At 38.2% G+C, this 22,697-nt stretch overlaps 1 protein-coding gene across 1 annotated transcript; it reads left to right on the forward strand.

Moving 5' to 3' along the window:
* The first annotated feature begins 3,066 nt into the window (after positions 1 to 3,066).
* PP2D1 (protein phosphatase 2C like domain containing 1) lies at positions 3,067 to 22,551 on the forward strand. Its single transcript, XM_047874750.1, has 3 exons — positions 3,067 to 3,249; positions 9,614 to 10,677; positions 21,749 to 22,551. The coding sequence occupies exons 1-3, from the start codon at positions 3,227 to 3,229 to the stop codon at positions 22,549 to 22,551; spliced, it is 1,890 nt and encodes a 629-aa protein (XP_047730706.1). The 5' UTR covers positions 3,067 to 3,226.
* The last annotated feature ends 146 nt before the right edge of the window (positions 22,552 to 22,697 follow it).

Consider the following 22,697-nt stretch of genomic DNA (forward strand, 5'->3'; position numbering starts at 1 on the left):
CCCCTCTTTGTTCCTCTTCTGTTCACACTGTCTCTCTCTCTCTCAAAAGTAAATAAATAGAGGGGCGCCTGGGTGGCTCAGTCAGTTGAGCATCTGACTTCAGCTCAGGTCATGATCTCAGTTTGTGAGTTCAAGCCCCATGTCGGGCTCTTTGCTGACCCCTTGGAGCCTGGAACCTGCTTTGGATTCTGTGTCTCCCTCTCTCTCTGCCCCTCCTCTGCTCATGTGCTGTTTCTGTCTCTCAGTAGGAAATAAACATTAAAAAAATAATAAAAATAAACAAATAAAGAATCTTAGTTCATGTCCCACTTAGAATTGGTTTAAAAAAAAAGTAAATAAATAGACCTAAAATTTTTTTAAAAAATAGGTTGTGTCTACCCCACACTGGGGGTAGAGTTTACTTAAAAAAATAGGTTGTGGGGTGCCTTGGTAGCTCAGTCAGTTAAGCATCAGACCCTTGATCCTGGCTCAGGTCATGATCTCACAGTTTGCGAAGGCTGCTTGGGATTCTCTCTCTCCCTCTCTCTGCCCCTGCCCTGCTCACACACTCTCTCTCTTTCTCAAAATAAGTGACTAGACATTAAGAAAATAGGTTGTGTCTATATTTATATGTATATATGTAAACACATAGAAACTGTCTGGAACAACATACACCTGATTTTTGGCAATGGTTACCTTTAGAAAAGTAGACCTCTGCTTTTCCTCTATATACTTCTGTATGGTTTGAATATATTAAAAAGGAGAATGCATTAATTGGGTATCCAATCTATCAATAAATATAAATACATCATGTTTATATTTAAGTTAATAAAATAACATAAATGAAATAATCACTTAATAGATAAAATTAACAGACCACAAATAGATTTTGGAAGAAAACAAGCTGCTGAGAACCTACATAGAAATACACCCATCTTCTTCCTTGGGAAGTATTTTAGGACAATGTTTTCTCTATCTTAGCCTCTCTGGAAAGAAGTTCACATTAAGTCACCAGCTAACTTCTTTAAGTACCCTAATCCCCGCCTGACCTGATGTGGAGGTGAGATGGGAATACCGCAGCCACCCTGCAAGATGCCTGACCCTACCCCAGGGAGCAAGAGCCTATAGGAGACTCGCTACTTGCTTAAGGAACACACCTCACTCCTTTCCACACTTGTGGTGGCGGGGGGATGATACAACTGATGGAAATGAACACGCAGGACTGGCATGCGTGGTATGAATTAAAAAGTAATTGAATAGGGGCACCTGGGTGGCTCAGTAGGTTAAGCATCTAACTTTGGCTCAGATCATGATCTTGTGGTTCATGAGTTTGAGTCCCACATCAAGCTCTCTGCTGTCACCACAGAGTCCGCCTGAGATCCTCTGCCTCTCCCCTGCTTCTCTCTCTCTCTCTCTCTCTCTCAAAAATAAAAAAAAATTTTTTTAATTAAGATATTTTTTTAAAAAGTAGTTGAATAATAAGAAATTCAGATTAAAACAATCAGATGCCCTGTCCTACCAAACTGGCGAGGATTTAATGGTGCTACCCCATATTGGCATGGGATGAGGCAATGATGAGAGGGAAGCTAGATAAATTAGCAGAGGTCAAAGGAAGGAAGGAGAGCATTGTCAAACACATTAAGTTTATCCCAGGAATCAGGGCAAGCCAGTAACAAGCCTTAGACAGTTGGATCGCCTGCTCTGAGGAGAATACATTGAGAAGCAACCAGACTGGACATGGGTAGAGCACCTAAGAGGCCAATGAAGTAATCCCGGCAAAATATTTTTGTATCCTAGAACAGTGAGAAAGGAAACAAGTGGATGAGTAGAGGGATATATTGAAAAGAGAGGTCTGACAGGTCTTGGTGATTGATTGCATCCATCCATCCAGAAAGAGAGAACAGTGTGCTGGTGGTGGTAATGACAGAGGTATCTATAGCATCTAGGGTTCAATCAGTAAAAGCTGAACCCTAGGACTCACAGAATAAGAAAATCATTACTGAAATTAGACCTTGCACAGTCTGTGGAAGCAACTGAACATCTGGGAAGGGGCGTTAAATCCCTAACCAGGCAAGCTGAGAAGCTAAAAATGTCCAGCCACTGAAGTAGGACCTCAAAGAGGAGACTGATGGAGAAGTCTTGAAGAAGCATTTGCCTTCGGAGATCTAAAGGCAGTCAGATGCTGGTGGATCTGGGGCTGCTGTTGGCCAACAAGGCCTACAGTCCAGAGGAAGAGCTGAAGTAAGAGCAAGGACAAGCTGGAACCTGCCGGGCACCTCTGCTTGCACAGGTCATCTCATTGAACTATGATGGCGTTCACAAGTGGTGCCTCCAAATTCCTTTCTTGGCCCACTCTAACCTGGAACTGCACAGGGAAAGGGACTCTGCAAAAACAGTTGCCAGCTTCACCAAGTTACTGGTGGGAGATTCTGGAGGAAATGCATTGAGTTCCGTTTTAGACACATTAACGATGAGTTGATTGTCATATGTCCCCACGGAGATGCCCCGTAAGCACCTGTCTTGTCCAAATTTCATCACTACGCAAACATATTGCTCTAGTTCTAATCCATCCTGGGGTGAGAGAGTGGAATGCAGCTTTGGATTATGAACCTAGGAATGAAAGATATTGGTCAGGAGTGAAGACAGTCTCAGGAAACAAAAAGACGGTTCAAACAAGTCTATAACTTTCAGGCAGTGACTTGGGGCAGCGAGATGGAGTGTGCAGGCCCCACAGGGCAGGTGAGAGGTGGTGTCCTGGAGAGATGGCCTGAGAAACCTTACCTCTGACTGAGGAGAGAATTGGTCTATACATTAGGGATAGCCTCTCAAATCAGAATTTTGAAAGTCTCATGACTTGTAAGACAAAAACTTACTTCACAGTTACTCCTCTTATTTTTTAATCCTCTTATGGAGGCACAAGACAGTATGTTTAATGAATGATTCTCCTTTTCAGAAACTTCAAAGACAAGTTTGTTAATACGGTTTGTGACCCTCCTGCTTCAAAGTTCTTCAGCATCATAAAGAGAGTTCTGACTGAGGTTCCAAGTGATGTAATAAACATTCCACACAGAGAGGTGTAGTATCACATCCGTGGAACCCCCACCACTGCCCCCACACCACCACCATTGCTCCCACCATCTCAGCCACCTCCACTACTGCTGTCAACATCATTATCCAATCTGGAGGAACAGAGGCTGGGGAAAGGCAGTAAAGAGAGAGCAAAGGGAGGCAACAATTCCAAATAAGTATGGAAATTAATAGTGCTTTCAGGTAAATCTTTTTCATTTCTAGTGGACAACAAATGTAGTCAACTAACATTTTTTTAAAAATTCCAATGTAATTAACGTACAGTGTGATATTCGTTTTAGGTGTACAAGATAGTGATTCAATAATTCTACATATTACTCAGTGTTCATCATGATAAATGTACTTTTTTTAAAATATGAAATTTATTGTCAAACTGGTTTCCATACAACACCCAGTGCTCATCCCAACAGGTGCCCTCCTCAATACTCCTCACCCACCCTCCCCACCCTCCCACCCCCCATCAACCCTCAGTTTGTTCTCAGTTTTTAAGAGTCTCTTATGTTTTGGCTCCCTCCCTCTCTAACCTTTTTTTTTTTTTTCCTTCCCTCCGTCCCCCACCATGGTCTTCTGTTAAGTTTCTCAGGATCCACATAAGAGGGAAAACATATGGTATCTGTCTAAGCTTCTGCACTGCAAAGGAAACAATCAACAAAACTAAAAGGCAACCAACAGAATGTGAAAAGATATTTGCAAATGACCTATCAGACAAAGGGCTAGTATCCAAAATCTATAAAGAACTCACCAAACTCCACACCTGAAAAAACAAATAATCCAGTGAAGAAATGGGCAGAAAACATGAATAGACACTTCTCTAAAGAAGACATGCAGATAGCCAACAGGCACATGAAAAGATGCCCAATGTTGCTCCTCATCAGGAAAATACAAATCAAAACCACACTCAGATAAATGTACTCTTAATCTCCTTCACCTGTTTCACCCATCCCTCCACTCACCTCCTCTTTAGTAACCATCAGTTTGTTCTCTATAGTTAAGAGTCTGTTTTTTGGTTTGTCTTTTTTTTCCTTTGTTAGTTTTTTTTTTTTTTTTAAGTAGTCTTTACACCCAGTGCATAGCCCAACGTGGGGCTTGTACTCATGACCCTGCAATCAAGACCTAAGTTGAGATCAAGAGTCGGATGCTCAACTGACTGAAACATCCAGGTGCCTCTCATTTGTTTCATTTCTTAAATTCCATATGAGTGAAATCATATGGTATTTGTCTTTCTCTGACTGACTTGACTTAGCATAATACCCTTTAGATTCCATCGATGTTGATGCAAATGGCAAGATTTCATTCTTTTTTTTTTTAATGGCTGAATAATATCATCTCTTTTTTATCCACTCATCTATTGATGGGTATTGGGCAGCTTTCATAATTTGGCTATTGTAAATAATGCTGCAAAAACCATAGGGGCGCATGTATCCCTTTGAATTAGTGTTTTTGTATTCTTTGGGTAAAATACCCAGTAGTATGATTCCTGGACCATAGGGTAGTTCTAATTTTTTGAGGAAACTCCACACTGTTTTCCACCGAGGCCGCACCAGTTTGCATTCCCACCAACAGTGCACAAGAGTTCCTATTTCTCCACATCCTCACCAACACTTGTTTCTTGTTCTGTTGATTTTAGACATTCTGACAGCTGTGAGGTGGTATCTCACTGTGGTTTTGATTTGCATTTCCATGATGAGTGATGTTGAGCATCTTTTCATGTGTCTGTTGGCCATCTGTAAGTCAATGAACAGTTTTATCTGCAGTATTCTTTTTCCTCCACTCTTAGTTATCAAATGAAATCTTGGCGTCCTGTTAGACTATGTACAGGGGCAAATGATATATTATTCTGACTACATTTTACAAAGGAGGGCTTCAATCCCTCTCTATGCTCTTATTCTGCTGTATTTTTCATGTTAGTACTTACCCCTATCTGGGAATATATGTTTACATGCTTCCTTTATTTATTGTCTGCCTTTGTGTCAGTATAAGCTTCATCACAGACCATGCCTGTTTTCTTCACTGCTGTATTCCAGCAAATAAAACAGTACTTAGCATATTTCAGACACTCGAGTATTTGTTGAAAACTGAATGACACATTACATTCTAAGAATGACTCCAAGTGAGAGGTGAGAGAGAACTGTATTACGGCTAGTGCCTATATACAGAAAAATAAACTTCTGGTGTAAAGGGTTGACTCTATGTCAAATCACAGTCATAGGGTGCCTTACATATTGTCCCAACAGTTCATTAAGCCTCAGAAAAACTATACCCTTTACATGAACATTACCAAATAATAGCAATTAAAAATCTTGGCTCTACATTTTGGCCAGGAGAGCTTAATAGCTTTGCCAGTACAGTATAACCTTGGATTGTGAATGACTTGTTCTGCAAGTGTTCCACAAGAGGAGCAAACATTTCTACCCAATTTTAACTTGATAAACGAACGATGTCTTGCAATATGAGTGGGCCTTGACGCCGAATGTCACATGATCACAACTGAGCCAAAGGTTCTTGAAATTTGCTTTGATATCCACATGCTTTGGATTACCTGCATGTTTCTGGAATGAATTATGCTCTCAAACCAATGTTTTCTTGTACTCATTTTCTCCACCTACTTCTTTGCTTTTGCATCCTGTTTTCTTTGGTGGGTCCTCTTCCTCCTTCCTGCTAACTGGTCATTCCCTTGGATTTGCCTTGGACCTTGGACCTTGGACCTTGTTAATATCTCTCACCTGTGAGTTTTTCTAGGTCAGCTTCTCAGATATCATGATGCCATTCCTAGCCAGATGAGGGGTTAGGTCCCTGGTTGGGTACTGTCCTGGGCTTCATCTGACCTGTTTAATTCTTTGTATGAAGGTATGAGTGGCACTGTGAACTCCTCCCCTGGAAGCTTCAAGCCTTTTTTGTCTGTGCATCTTCAGCACCATGCACACTAGTTGGCCTGTTGTAGGTATTGAAGAAGTGATTGGATGCTGACCAAATTTGTTGATGAGATTAAAGTATTTACCAGTGAAATTTATATAATTTTGGGATTTGCTCTAAAATATTCTAATAGACGGGTGCCTGGGTGGCTCATTGGTTAAGCTTCCGACTTTGGCTCAGGTCAAGATGTCACGGTGCATGGGTTTGAGCCCTGCATTCGACTCGGTGCTGACAGCTCAGAGCCTGGAGCCTGCTTCAGATTCTGTGTCTCCCTCTCTCTCTGACCCTCCCCCCACTTGTGCTCTGTCTCTCTCTCTCTCTTAAAAATAAATAGACACTGGGGCACGTGAGTGGCTCAGTCGGTTAAGCATCTGACCCTTGATTTCAGCTCAGGTCATGATCTCACAGTTCTTGAGTTCAGGCCCCGCATCTGGCTCTGTGCTGTCAGATTCTCTCTCTGTGCTTGGGATTCTCTCTCTGCCCCTCCCCCACTTGCTCTCTATCTTTCGGTCAAAATAAATAAAAATAAACTTAAATATATATATATAATAAAAGAAATAAACATTAAAAAGATAAAATATTCCAATAGAAATACATAAAATGAAACTAAAAAATAAAATGGTTGAAGACAAAGATGAAACAAGAATGAAAAAGTGTTGGTAATGGTTGAAGCTGGCGATGGTTATATGGGGGCTCATTATACTCTTCTATTTTTGTGTATTTTTAAATTTTTTTATTAATAAAACACAAAAATTTGTTGTTGAGGCAAAGCTAGGAAGGTCTACTAATATGCTAAGAGTTCTAGAAACATTTATGAAGGCAAATTTGTAAATAAAATTTTACTATACAGTTGTGCCCTTCAGGGAATTAAATACAAATAAGGAAAGCAGCAAAACATTTCAAACTTTTCAGAGCTCTGCTTGTTTCTTTAATTTTTCATATTACCATGTGCAAACCATATATGAAAGTTACTAAAACCCCTTGCCTATCACACAGTACATCATCTTATTTATCATTTATCATAGAAAATTTTCCTTCCTAGAAATAAGATTTTTGTATAGCATATAGAATAAAAATTCTAATGGGAAGAATCTTAAAGATATTTGCCTATTTTCTAGAGCTATCGTATTATTTTATTTATGCATTCATTTCTCATTTACATACATTTCTCAAAATTAGGCTCTATTTTTTTTTATGTTTTTATTTATTTAAGTAATCCCTACACCCAACATGGGGCTTGAACTCATGACTCCGAGATCAAGAGTCAAATACTCCCCCAATTTAGCCAGCCAGGTGCCCATAAATTGTGTTCTATCTTGTATGTCCAGTTTATTTTTATTATTATTTGTTAAACTAACATAACTGTAGCCAAGCAATGATATATACGACTTACCACAACATATTAATAAATACACATCAAGGAATTCTGAAACATTCAGATTCAGTTTCTGCTATTAACAACATCCTCTCCCTGGGTGCCTGTTTGGCTCAGTCAGTACAGCATGTGACTGTTCATCTCGAGATTGTAAGTTCAAGTGTCATATTGGGTATAAAGATTACTTAAAAAAAAATCCTCTCCCATTGAGTTACTAATTTTTTCCCTTAAATTAGTTTTATATAGAATACATTTCCCCCTAAGCATTGCAATTTCACGTCTTTATGTCATATGTTTTCATTTGGTATGGTTCTCAGTGTCCTTTTTGCTTAGGGTAGAAGGAGCAGGCACTTTCTGAGTGTCCCCTATTGCCAATTGCTTCTCCATTGATCTCATTTGATGCTAAAAGTAATCCTGTTCATTTACAGAAAGAAAGCAGATGGTCAGAGAAGCTCAATAACTTGACTAAGGCCATATAGTTTGTAAGTGAAGACAGATTTTCTTTTTTTAAATTTTTTTTTAATGTTTATTTATTTTTGAGACAGAGAGAGACAGAGCATGAACGGGGGAGGGTCAGAGAGAGAGGGAGACACAGAACCCAAAGCAGGCTCCAGGCTCCGAGCTGTCAGCACAGAGCCCAACGCGGGGCTCGAACTCACGGACCGTGAGATCATGACCTGAGCCAAAGTCGGACGCTTAACCGACTGAGCCACCCAGGCGCCCCAAGACAGATTTCCTTTTAATCCAGAGTCTACATTGTTTACAGTGGATTGTTTTGTCTCTCCATATTCAAACTTTCAATATGAGGCCATGACTTAGTATTGAGTGATAATGGCAGATTCTAGGACGGCATGCAAAATGTGACCCTACTTACATTTCAGAAAAGATGACATATTTATATTATATATGTAAATATATTTATGGAATTAATGTTAACATTAATATATCATATCATTATATATTTAATGATATACACACACACATGCATACACACATATTTGGAAAGATAGATAACAGGCAGTTAACTGAGCCTGGGATTTGGGAGTTAGGGGTGGGGCTGGGGAGACAAGCAGAACACGCTTTCATTTCTAGTTTGTATCTTTCTGTCATGAACTTAAAAATGATTATGCATTGTTTTTATGTAAAACATTATTATTTTGTTATTAGTACTAAATGGGCTCATTTCTTATTTTGACAACCGTCAGCATTCTTGAATACCTGTTACTATGCATATTATTGTAGGTGCATCTGCTATATTAAACGTATTCACATCACATACAATTATATGACTTGAGTTGAAGTTAACGGGATGTCGCATGTCATAAACATTTAAAGCTACTAACTTTGATTTTTCAGGTTTTAAAATATTCTTTAAAGCAGTTTTTTCAGATCTCCAACGTTTCCCTGGGCCTCATGAATTGTGCTTATGTGGATAAAAATTGCCCTATGTGCTGAGTACTGTTCTAGATACTTCTGGGAAGTAGTATAAGAAAGGAGCCTGCTGTCCAGATATTTATCGTTCAGCTCCACAGCTTTTCTTTGCTTTCCTCAGCCTACGCCCCTTTCCCACGTAGTCCTAAAAAATTCTGTCCTATAGTTCTTTTTATTCGTCTGCTTGGTTTGGCCATCTCCTATGCATTTTGTTGCAAATTCTTTAAGTAGAACAAAACAATATTTTCAGCAAGATAAAATGGAATACAAAAATATTCATGCTTGTGGCACCTGGGTGGCTCAGCCAGTTAAGGTTTGACTCTTGATTTCAGCTCAGGTCATGATCTCACAGTTCGTGAGATGGAGACCCCAGTCGGGCTCTCTGCTGACAGCATGTAGCCTGCTTGGATTCTCTCTCTCTCCCTGTCTCTCTGCCCCTCCCCCATGCTCGCTCTCTCATAGTAAATAAATCAACTTAAAAAAAATAATCATGCCCAATTTTAAATCAAATACCTAGGTCTCAGCATATACCTTCAAATGGCTGGGATACAATCTTGTGTTGATTTCTCGGAGTATTTGTTCTTAGATTTCTAGTTGACTTTGTAGAGACTTTGCCTAATTTTATTCAGGCACACACAGTTCAGTCACCAATTTTTTGAGTCCCACTTTTGTGGTCTTTTGGGAATGACAGAAAGATGCATCAGAATATTCAGCGGTAGGCCCACACAAAACTGTGAGGAACTAAAGCAAATCGCAAAGATAAAGGTCTGCCTGACAAGACTTTCTGTGTCATTCCTAGCGCGTAAATATCTTTTATCCTGTTTGCAGAGTGTTTTGGAAATCAAGGGAATGGAATGTGAGAAAGTCGACATTTAATTCAGACCAGGAAATACCACTTTCATTGAGAAGAAGGTATTTTAAGAGGAAGAAAAAGGGCAGACCATCCAGAGACTCTGAAGAGTATGATAAGCAACAGGTCGGTGATCACATGATAACATTTCCCTGTTCCATATGCAAGCACGAAATTGACGTACGTGAAACTTTCCTCCATAAAAAGCAACATGTGGCTTGGGCCACCCTGGGGTTTCAGTGGATGGATGAAAAGAAACCAGGGCCCTCAGTGATTGCTATTCAGAGACAGCTCATAATCGCCAAACTATTGTCATCTTCTAGATTCACCGAAAAAATCCTACAGAGCATTAACAATGCTTTTGAGCTACTTTGGAAGAAACAAATACCAGCATACTATAAGATTGTTGACAGCATTCATAGGAGTTCCACACATCCTCAAACTATCTGTCATCTATTGATTAAAGGTGTCGCCATTTGTGAAGATAGAAATTCTACATGGAGAGCTGACATGAATGATAAATTCACTGTAGTGAACAATTTTGGCAATAAACACAATGTGTGTTTCTTTGGTTTGTTTGATGGACATCATGGTGTCTCAGCAGCAGAGCTGACATCAGTTGAACTCCCAGTTTTACTTCTCCATCAACTTTCCAGATTCGATCCTTCTTACCAAATGACCCCTGAAGAGCAAAACATAATCGAATCCTTTCACACAGTGTTTAGAGAAGAATACATAGCTATAGAAGAACTTTTCTCCTCCATAACGAAAAAGACAAAAACATTGAAATGTGAGTATGAGAACATACACAAAGCCTTTGCAAAAGCATTTTGGAGAATGGACAGGCTTTTACGTCTTGGAAGGAAAGAAGTATCCAGGGTTCGATGGAGTGGCTGTTCTGCAGTTACTTGTATACTGGAAGGCAACATTAGAAATCCCTATGCTGAGAAGAGAATCCATAAGCGTGTTAGTGTGGCCGAGAGTTTCCCTTCCCAGCTGATGCCACAGATAATTTCTGGAGTATTGCATATTGCAAACACTGGTATGTACATGAGTTGTACACACTATACCTTACATTTATTTTTTATTCCTGGCAGCAAAACTTCTCTTGCTTCCAGAAATACTTAGTGACCTATAACGTAGTGACTTATTAATGCCTAGAAATTCCATTGGCTAATTTAAGAAAAGATCAATAACCACAGATTAAATGCAGATTGCAGGCACAAAAACAGTTGTAATTTTGGAGGAACATACACATAATGATGTGACCAAAATGTTAAATTTCCTAAATGGGGTAGCAATACAGCTGTTGATAAAGGAAAAGCACATTTGCTTAGATCTGAATGAAACAAAAAACATTTCCCATACTTCCCTTTTCCAGGAGAATGGAAAGTTCTTTGGGGATTGTTACAGTCTGAACTGGTTATTCTGATAACACAATTGCAATAGGTCATGTGTGCTTATCGGTCAACTAGCATCAATTTGATTTTAGAGAAATAATACTTTATGCCTCAATTTTATAGGCATATGTTCTCTTCTCCAAAAGAGAATTTTATTTCAAGAAACAATTCTTTTCACTTTAAGTGTTAAACTTCTAGCTTAGGAGCTTGCCAAAATGGAAAGCACATAGGTTAAACAGTTTTAGAAAAGTTAAGCTGAGTTCCATGAGATGCTTAATTAGGTTTCCACTACCCCTTTCATGAACAGAGTTATTTGTTGTTGTTATTGTTTTTTTAAGTAAACCCTACCCTCAGTGCAGGGCTCGAACTCATGACTCCGAGATCAAGAATCACATGGGCTACCAACTGAGCCAGTCAGGTGCCCCTGGATAGAGTTATTATTATTATTTTTAATATGAGATTTATTGTCAAATTGGTTTCCATACAACACCCAGTGCTCATCCCAACAGGTGCCCTCCTCAAGGCCCATCACCCACTTTCCCCTCCCTCCCACCCCCCATCAACCCTCAGTTTGTTCTCAGTTTTTAAGAGTTGGATAGAGTTATTATTAATAATTGCATTCACTTATTGAATATTGAAGATAGCCTAATTTCTCATTTAGTTTTACAAGAACCCTGATATCTAAAGATATATTCTAAGTATTATTTTTTTTAATGTATTTGACATATGACCTTGTGCAAGTTTAAAGTATGTTAATATGATACATTTATATATTATAATATGATTGCTGTTCAGGTGACAATTAGCACCTCTATCATGTTACATAATTACCATTTCTTTTTAGTGGTTGAAACAATTAAGTTCTAGTCTTAGCAACTTTGATGACTATCATACAATATTGTTCTTGATATTCCCTATATTGTGCATTGGATCTCTGGGACTTATTACTTGCTGCAAGTTTGGACCCTTAAATTATCCATACCCCTGCCCTAGTATCTGTTATTACCTCAATTTTCTATTTTTTTTAATGTTTATTTTATTTTTGAGAGAGAGAAAGAGCACGAGTGGGAGACGGGCAGAGAGAGAGGGAGATACAGAATCCAAAGTAGGCTCTAGGCTCTGAGCTGTCAGCACAGAGCCTGATGCAGGGCTCGAACTCATAAACTATGAAATCATGACCTGAGCTGAAGTTGGATGCTTAAGCGACTGAGCCACCCAGGTGCCCCTACCCCAGTTTTCTAGATGAGAAAACAGAAACTGGGAGAGGTGAGATAATTTGTTCAAGGTCTCAGAGGTAATAGGAATTGGAGCTGGAAATTAACCCCGCTATGTCATACTGCATCTGAAGGCGATTGCTTCCAAAGCTTGAGGAGGCTGGCCCTCAGAGAGTGGGACATTGTGATCAAGATGGCTCTGAACAAAAACCAGACAATCACGAAGACCACTATAATGTCAAGGTCCCTGGAAGTCAGCCTGTTTCTGCTCTAGCTCTGGTTCTGAGCCCAAGATGGGTAACTCCCATTAAGCAATGCCAAGTGCAATGCCAGTTAGTTTCCTCAGAATTTTCATCATTTCTCAGGCTTTATGTTGAGGTTCCAGATGGCTTCAGAGCAGGTCTACTTCATACACAGACAGTTTTCAGATTTCAGATCAATCTGGGAACTGACCCATATTCTTGGACTTGGGACCTCCATTAGAAAATGTCATTACACATTAAGGTTCTTGTAAAATTAAAGGAAGAATTATGAGATAGTGAATAACTAGACACTATCATTAAATGTCTAATTTACTATGATTCACTACTTCCAGAATCACTGCCGTTTGGCTGGTTCTAATCTCCAGGTCAGACTTTTGTTGGATCTAATCTCCAGGCTACATAATTATGTTAAACTGTTTTCATTTAGGCATCCTTCATTTTAATAAAAACAAATAGGTAGGGGAAAAAATCCAGCTTGTGAAAAGGAGGTTGTGATTAATGACAAAAGAGTGCTCCTGGAAGAAAGCAATTTAAATGGGTTACAAAAAAATGTTCACAGAAATTCACCAAGAGCATGTTTTGTATTTTATGATACAAGACCTCTAATTATAGCAAGGGTATTTTTTTTTCTTTTTGAAGTTTGTAAAATACCAGTGCCATCACAACTCTGAAATTAAACAAAAGAAAACAAAAAACTCGCTTTATAATGAAACATGAGTGCAATAATGAAGCCACTGAATAAATGTTGAATGTGTGCATGTGGAAACAGACACTTCCAAACCAACATTCTTGAGTTTTTATTCTTAGCACATCTCATTTAGAGTGCATTTTATAATTTCTCTTGGTGCTCTCGTATTTTACTTCAATTAGTCCTCACAGAATTAAAACACTAACAAATGTATTTACACAGAATACATAATTACACATTTTCCCTAACATCAAATAAACCACAAGTTTTACATTTCTAATTAACCACACTAGTTCCTTATAAACAGAATGGATTCTTATTTGAGCCCTTAATTTTCCCCAGTGCTTTTATTTTTAATAGCTTTATTGAGATGTAATTCACAAAGCATACAATTCACCCGTGTACAGTTCTGTGGTTTTTAGTACATTCCATTTACAGATACGTGCAACCATCACCATATTCAATTTTTGAAAATTTTTGTCTTCTTACAAAGAAGCTCAGTACGCTTTAGCAATCAGCTCCCTAACCTGACATTTCTCCAGGTCCAAAAAGCCACTGATCTACATTCTGTCTCCATACAGTTCCCTCTTATGGGTACTTCATAGAAACGTAATCATATGACTTGTGTTCTTTTGTGACTACCTACTTTCACTTTGCATGTTTTGAAGGTTCACCCAATGTTGTAACCTGCATCGGCACTTCTTTCCTTTCGGTTGCTGCATAATATTTCACCGTATAGTTGTGCCACATGTTGTTTATCCATTTATCAGTTGAAAAACATTTGCGTTGTTTCCAATTTTTGGCCGTTACGAATAATGTAGGCATGAACCTTGTGGATAAGTTTGTGTGTGGACATGTTTTCACTTGCTTGGGTACATACCCAGGAGTGGAATTGCTGGGTTGTAAGATAAATCGACAGTTAACCATTAGAGGAACTGCCACACCATTTTCCAGAGTGGCCACACCATTTCACTATCCTGCCATGGATGTCTGAGGGCTCTAATATTTACACATTTTCCCCGTGCTGTCTTTCTGATTCTAGCCATCTTAGTGGGCATGAAGTGGTACTGATTTGCACTTTTCTTTGTTGACTATGTTGACTATTGACTACCTCTTTATGTGATTATTAATCATTTCACTATCTTCCTCTGAGAAATGTCTACTCAAATCTTTTGTCCATTTTTTTTTTAATTGGGTTGTCTATTGAGTTGCAAGGTTTTTTAGTATTCTGTACACAGAATCAGATATATGATTAGGAAATATTTTAATTACATGGGTTTCTTCTCTTTCTTGTGTTCTGAAGCAAAAACACCTGAATTTTGATAAAATCCAATTTATCAACTTTGTTGTTTTGATGCTTGTACTTTTGCTGTCAAATCTGAGACCATTGCCTAATTCAAGGCTGCAGGAACTTACACCAGTGTTTTGTTCTAAGAGATTTATAGTTTTATCTCTTACATTCACGTCTATGATCCATTTTGATCATGATGAGGGGTCCAACTTCCCTCCTTTCTGTGTGGATATACAGTTGTATATTGTTATCTCTTTTACTACTTTCCTTTGAGTTGATTTCTTTATTCCTATCTATCTCCTTTGTTGGGTAGTTAGCTATAACTCTTTGTTATTTTAGAAGTTTACAGTATACATCTTTAGTTTCTCACAGTCTACCTTCAAATATTATATCATTTTACATATGGAATAAGATTCTTACAACAGCATACTTTTATTTCTTCCTTCCCAGACTATATATATATATATATCATATATAAGGTGTAAGAATCTTATTCCCTATGTATATGATATATATGATATATATGATATATATGGTATATATGTGATATATATATGTCATATATATATATGACATATATATGATATATATATATGACATATATATGAGTTTGTTTATATGTATAAAATATCTATTTTTTAAACTTGTCTATTTTTATACAAGCATATCTAGGAGGTATTTTGGGTTTGGTTCCAGACCACCACAATAAAGAAAATATTGTGACAAAGCGAGAGAAAAGAATTTTTGTTTGTTTTCCAGTGTCCATATGTGATGATCACACTATACTGTAGTCTACTAAGTGTACAATAGTGTTATGGCTAAAAAGCCACAGTGCATATCTTAATTAAAAATACTTCATTGCTTAAAAATAGTATCATCTGAGGTCTTAATAATGTAATCTTTTTGCTGCTGGTGGGTGTTGCCTCCTTGTCGAAGGCTGATCAGGGTGGTGGTTGCTAAAGGCTGGGGAGACTGTGACAATTTCTTAAAATAAGACAACAATAAAGTTTGCCACATCGATTGACTCTTCCTTTCATGAACTATTTCTCCGTAGTTTGTAATGCTGTTTGATAGTATTTTACTAACAGAAGAACTTCTTGCAAAATTGAAGTCAATCGTTTCAAACCCTTCTGCTGCTTTATCAACTTGAGTGCATGTGATATTCTAAATTCTTTGTTGTCATTTCAATGATCTGCACGGTATCTTCTTCACCAGGAGTAGATTCCATTTCAGGAAACCACTTTCTTTGCTCATCCCTAAGAAGCAAGTCCTCATCCATTGGTTTTATCATGAGATTGCAGCCAGTCAGTCACAGCTTCAGGCTCCACTTGTCATTCTAGTTCTCTTGAATTTCTGCCACATCTACACTGACTTCCTCCACTGGTCTTGAACCCCCTCAAAGTCATCCATGAGTGCTGGAATCTGCTTCTAAACTCCTGTTGATGACAATATGTTGACCTCTTCCCATGAATCATGAATGTTCAGAAGATTTCAATTTTCTTTGCCCAGATCTATCAGAGGAATAATTATCTATGCTGGCTATAATTTCATAAAACTCTTTCTGAAGTTACAACTTGAAAGTCAAAATGACTCCTTGATCCATGGGCTGCAGAATGGATGTTGTGTTAGCAGGCATGAAAACAACATTACTCTTTTTGCACATCACCAGAGCTCTTGGGTGACTTGATCAGCTGCATTGTCAATGAACAGTAATATTTGGATCTTTTTTTCCTGAGCAGTAGGTCTTAAGAGTAGGCTTAAAATACTCAGTAAATCGTATTATAAATAGTTGCACTGTCATCTAGGCTTCGTTGTTCCATTTATAGAGCACAGGCAGACTATATTTCTCAAGACCATACTTAAGGGCCCTAGGATTTCTGGAATGGTAAATGGGCATTGGTAAAGTAGTGACTTAGTGTATCGATTCCAATATCTTTATGTCTGGATTATAAATATTTGTTCTTAAAATTCCTTTTAATGAGGCCCCAGAAACTACTTTTGTACTAGTGATGCAACCTTAATATAACTGGTGAGGTTCATTCTTCTTACGTATTAATATGTGATTACCCTTACCTCAAGAGGCTGTGAGGATTAAAGGAATCACTTGGTAACCTTGAGAAGGAAAGGACTGGGGCTTGAGGTGTCCAACAATTAAGGAATTGTGAGTAATAGGAAAGTATTTGGTAAAACTATGATTGGTCTCTGGATCTACAATGAACTCATGGGACAGAAAACTGGGTCACTTAGGAAACAAAAGTAGTTTCTGGTAATTATTTCCAGCCCTATCCTTTTTCTGTAAAACCTAATTCAATTTCAGATTCACCTTATTTTACGCAGGGAAGAAACCATATTCTTAAATAACACTGACCTTTTATGTGCCTCTTCCTCCCTCTCCCTTTCTTGGGGTATGTTGGTGGTGATACACACCTGATTCTGAAAATAGATTCAACAAATACTTGACAGATAGTTGAGGCTGACGTGTAAAGTGTTGTTAGGCTCCAGATGTACAACGGTGAACATGAGTTTCATGCTCATACATCCTACAAAACGAACAAAGGGATCTTTTGAATAACCAATGAAAACTAGCTCCACATCAGCAACACTCTCATGCTAATCGTCAGTTGGAAGATGTAAACCTAGTGTCCACGCATACAAACAAATTCAGCCTTTTCTGCAAAATGAAAGTCCTGTAGACAAACTGGATATAGATTGTTTCCCTGACCTCATTTACATGCATTTCTGTTATGATTCCATTTTAGGTATACCTCACTCATGTTTCAATTTCACATTTGTTCATGCTCCTTTTCAATTGCTTTTTCTTTCTCCACTAACTTTCTCAAATAATTCATTTCCCAAGCTCCAAGTTATTGCTCTTTACTTAAGCCTATAAATCTACTTCACAAGAATTTTCTTAAAACTTCCCCCCCCCCCCCCCCCCCAAAAGGGGCACCTGAGTGGCTCATTTGGTTAAGTGCCTGATTCTTGATTTTGGCTCAGGTCATGATCTCACCCTTTGTGGGTTTAAGCCCACGTTGGGCTCTGTGCTGGCAGTGCACAGCCTGCTTGGGATTCTTTCTTGCTCTGCCTCTCTGCCCCTCCTCCACCCGCTCTACCTCTCTCTCAAAATAAACTTGAGAGAGAGCAGGGAAGATCATGTGAAATCATGACCTGAGCCTAAACCAAGAGTCGGACACTTAACCGATTGAGCCACCTAGGCGTCCCAAATTTTCTTGAAAGTTTTTTATAAATGGGTCTGAAATGAAACATTTATAGTTTTGTCTCTATCTTTTGTGGATAGCCTCTCTTCTGGTTTCCCCTTCTTGGAACACAAAGGAAAACCACCTTTATCAAGTTTCTACTTATTGAATTACTTTCTTAAATCTCCACAATAACCTTGACAAAAAATAACATTGCAGGTGGAAAACTGTAACTCAAGGAAATAAAGTGGTTAAATGAAGATCAAACACAAAGTTGGAATTTATTAAAGCCCAAGTGTGTCAGATTCCCAAGTGTTCTGTTTCTTCCAAACCAAGGCAACATTTTTTTTTTCCTGGGCACTCCTGCATCCTAAGTATGTTTCCTTTCCTTCCACCATATACAATTTCTCTTCCTTTTCCCTCCAGTTCTAAAACTTTCCTGTTATCTTCAATAGTAAGTGGCTTTATCTGAAAAAATATCTTGATCTTGCTCATTCACATCTAGAATTCCCTGTTTGGGATTCTAAGGTCACTCTGATGTTTACAGGGATACTCTTCATTTTCCTAAGTTGGAGATAACCCAGCAATTGCAGGAGGCAGCTACACCATTGCTCCCTGCATAAGGGAACACTTTGCCTGACTATATACATGCCATCTTGAAAAAGCTTGAGTATCATCTCAAAGCACTTTTTCTAATCCCCATATAATTAATGTCCTCTTCCAGTAACCTGTTCCACTTTTTTTTTTCTAAATCAGATTGCATTTTTTGTTGTTGTTGTTGTTCCATTTTTTTTCTGATAACATTTTCTGAACAGCACAATCTCTCCAAACTACTGAAGTTAGTAACTTTGTCTAGGAATTTGAATTATTTATGCCCAGATTCACAGAAACTTTTGTGGGTTTTCAAATCAGTCCACTGCCTATTCTCATTCCCTCCAAATAGATGTTCCAAGAACCTTTCTTTAAAGCCAATCTGTCCTCCCTTTTAAAGTGTCATAATCTGTTCCTCTTTCAGTTCTCCACACACTTGGACATACAGTATTATTAAAAAAAAAATTGTTTAACGTTTATTTATTATTGAGAGACAGAGCGTGAACAGGGAAGAGGCAGAGAGAGAGGGAGACACAGAATCAGAAGCAAGCTCCAGGCTCTGAGCTGTCAGCACAGAGCCCAATGCGGGGCTCAAACTCACAAACCGCAAGATAATGACCTGAGCCGAAGTCGGACGCTTAACCGGCTGAGCCACCCAGGTGCCCCAATACAGTATTATTTAAATCTTCTAATTTCCCATCTTCCTGGGGCCTTTTTGTTCACTAGTCTATCCTAGCTTTCAGCTTAATGCAGCCAAACTGCTTATAACAACCTCATTTACAGCTGACAGCACATGCAACCTATGCAAAGGATATAAATGAACTCTGCACATATAATTTTTCTTATTTCCTCCAACGGTACTCTTCTAGGGCCTGAATCTTACGTATCCTCTACTTCCTGGGTAATGTATGAATAGCTGAGATACAGTGGGTACCCCCCCTTCACTTTTTCCTTCATGAACCATTCACATAGGTAAGGATACAAGTTATTCAGAAGGCACTATTTCCCTTTTTATCAGGGTGAGCAAACTATCAGCTAACTCAAAGTCAGACAGCAAGTAAATTGTAGAGCAAAAAGTGCAGACAGAACTTAATATCCCTTCTTCTAGAAAGTTCTATTATGTTGATCCAGAGGGATGTTCACAATAGTAAAATAAACACAGCTACTGGGGGTGGGGGTGGGAGAAGGCAGATAGTTTAAGGCTATGCTTACCAACCTCTGCAAAGGCAACTTAAATAAAAATACCAGTTTACCACCTTTCCGTTGTAGCAACATAATTACTGTATTAAGTTCTTTTCAAATCGTGCAACAGAGAAAAGTATTTTTTCTTGTTGCTAAAAGGGCTTTGGCCTGCCACATGCAAATTATCATTTAGGAAGTCAGTGGATTTGACCGTTCTGAGCCAAATGATGTCCCCTGTGTTTTCAGAGCGATTTACATGTATATGTACACCCATAAAGAAATTTCCTAATTTAAAAGAGGTATTGAATCCTGTCTTCTGAATACAACAATTCAGTTTAACCAGGTGACATGTTCACTATTATTCCATGCTTTGCTGGTACAGAAATAATTTACAGTTTAGCAAAAGTCAAGGATTATTTTACTGATTCACCTTCTGTAGAGTGTTTAGAATGACTAGCAAAAAAGACAAGTCAATGCAAAGTATTAATAACCAAACCACAGAGATGTAAAAGAGGTAATGTAGTTTTTGTCACTTACTATTCTCTGGTTTTAAAAACATTTTCCACATACATCATCTTTAGAATTCCCATTACACAAATGAGCCAATAGGGCTCAGCCTATCACGGACACTAATGCTTCATCACCAACTTAGGCCCTTTCTGTCCAGCCATACTAGTCATATAGACTTTAGTCTTCCGAAATCTCAATTTCTTTGCCTCAAAACCCGAGGTGGGGAGGTTAGAATTGAACCCCTGTAGCAGCAAAATTCAGATTTCAGGTATAGCATTATGCTTGAAACCAGAATATCCTAATGTAAATTCTGCATGATCTCAGGAATTTTAATTCTCAAAGGTACTATAATATTCAAACATCATTGGGCCGCCTGGGTGGCTCAGTCGGTTGAGCGTCTGACTTCGGCTCAGGTCATGATCTCCCGGTTTGAGTTTAAGCCCCGCGTTGGGCTCGTTGCTGACAGCTCAGAGCCTGGAGCCCACTTCAGATTCTGTGTCTCCCTCTCTCTGCCCCTCCCCCACTCACACTCTGTCTCTCTCTCCTTCAAAAATAAACATTAAAAAAAAAATCCAAACATTAACCCCATCTCAGATTAGTATAACCTTTTATAAATGATAAATGATTCCATATCAAGAAAAACTATTGCCTATGTTAGAATATATAATCCTATTCCTAAAAATTTGGGAAAATAATTTTTCTAAGAAATTAAAACAAATTTTGTATATCTTTTTAATAAACCAAAGAAAGTTTTGGTAATACAACCGTCCCTTAATCTGTTCAGAGCATTGTTTAGATTTTAAGATTTCAATGAAGCACACATCACAGGTTCATCTGAACCATGAACAAACTATGATCTACTTTTAAGATGTCAGTTTTCAATCGAAGAGTTTAATTTAATGTTGACTATTATCAATGTAATACATTAACAATACATATTACTTTTGCTTTACTAGGGCTAATTGACTTAAGTTTCTTTTTAACTACACAACATGTAACTAGTAATATCAACGTTAACAGTGGTATTCTGTTTACATCACCCAAACCTACAATATGTTCAAGATCAAACTCCACTCCTAAAAAAAAAACCCCAAAACAACAACAAAAAAGCCTGTTTTTAATTAAGAAGGCATTTATCTGAACATGTAAAAAATGTCTGCTCCGGGGCGCCTGGGTGGCGCAGTCGGTTAAGCGTCCGACTTCAGCCAGGTCACAATCTCGCGGTCCGTGAGTTCGAGCCCCACGTCAGGCTCTGGGCTGATGGCTCAGAGCCTGGAGCCTGTTTCTGATTCTGTGTCTCCCTCTCTCTCTGCCCCTCCCTCGTTCATGCTCTGTCTCTCTGTCCCAAAAATAAACGTTGAAAAAAAAAAAAATTAAAAAAAAAAAAATGTCTGCTCTGTGGAATATATGTCGGTTATAAAAAATTTCAACTGTTGGCTCTTTAAAATAAATATTCAGAAGCTGGTTCATAAAAAACTTGATGGTTATTTTTATTGTCTGTAGCTTTAGTTATTTTAGTATTAAGTGCAGTATTTTAAACACTAGGTTGCTTAAAAATGAGGGATAAACTGGCCTTCCAGTTTCAGATCTTAATGGCCATAAATCGTTCAGTCATATCATTACTTCACACATGTAAAAAATATTTTTAAATTTCTTGCTTTCTGTTTATGCACTGAAACACAGAATTAATAAAGTCAATAGAAACACAGAATTAATAAAGTCAACAGCATACTTTGATACGATTAGTTCAGGATCAATTTTTCAAATTATCTTCTAGGTAATGTACAAGCAGTCTTATGCAGAAATGGAAAAGGCTTTTGCATAACCAAAGAACACACCACGCGAAACATAGCCGAAAGAAGAAGGTTACTTCAGAATGGAGCGATGATTAGTTCAAACGAACCACATGGGCTCCTAGAAGGGCAAATAAAAACCACACGAGGACTTGGGTTTCATGGAAATCTCAAACTGAAAAAATCCATTATTCCAGCACCTCATACTATCTCTGTCCCTATAGATGACTTATGCCAATTCCTTATTTTAGCTACTCATGGACTCTGGGAAGTTCTGGATGCAAAGGAAGTCACTGCACTGGCAATGACCATGTTTCAAGTGTATAAAGAAACCTACTGTTTTGTCAAGCAAAACAAATCTTTACCATCCAAAGAGCCTCTGCTTTTCCCAATCAACGGACCAAGTAATACTAAATCAGAAAGTAGTATCCATATACTATTTCAGTATAAACCTGAATCTACAAAATGTGTGTCAACTACAAATTCAGAAGAAAATGTGTCTGATTCAAAATGTTCTAATTCTAAAAATGCACAAACATTTCCACCAGAAAAGACTAACCACGATCTTTGCAGTGAGAAAGAAACCAAAGGACCAACCAGTGTAAATGATGTGCCAAAAGATTCAAGTGAAAAAGAAAAAGACTCACGCACGAAAAATTTCTATGAAGGTGCAGCCAAGTATATTAGCCATGAACTCGTGAACGCTGCTTTAGTGGCTGGCTCCAGAGACAACATTACAGTCATGGTAATACTTCTCAATGGAAGCGAGTATCAGTTTTTGATATGACAGTTGAAGTTCCGATGATCCAGAATATAAAAACGTAAAGACAATTCTTCAAGACCCAGATGTTAGGATCATACATCAATACCATGCAAATCATTTTTACAAATGTATTAAAGAAACTATAAAAGCATATTTCAGGTTACATCATA

Source organism: Prionailurus viverrinus, chromosome C2 (assembly GCF_022837055.1).
Source record: "Prionailurus viverrinus isolate Anna chromosome C2, UM_Priviv_1.0, whole genome shotgun sequence".
Taxonomy (NCBI): Eukaryota; Metazoa; Chordata; class Mammalia; order Carnivora; family Felidae; genus Prionailurus; species Prionailurus viverrinus.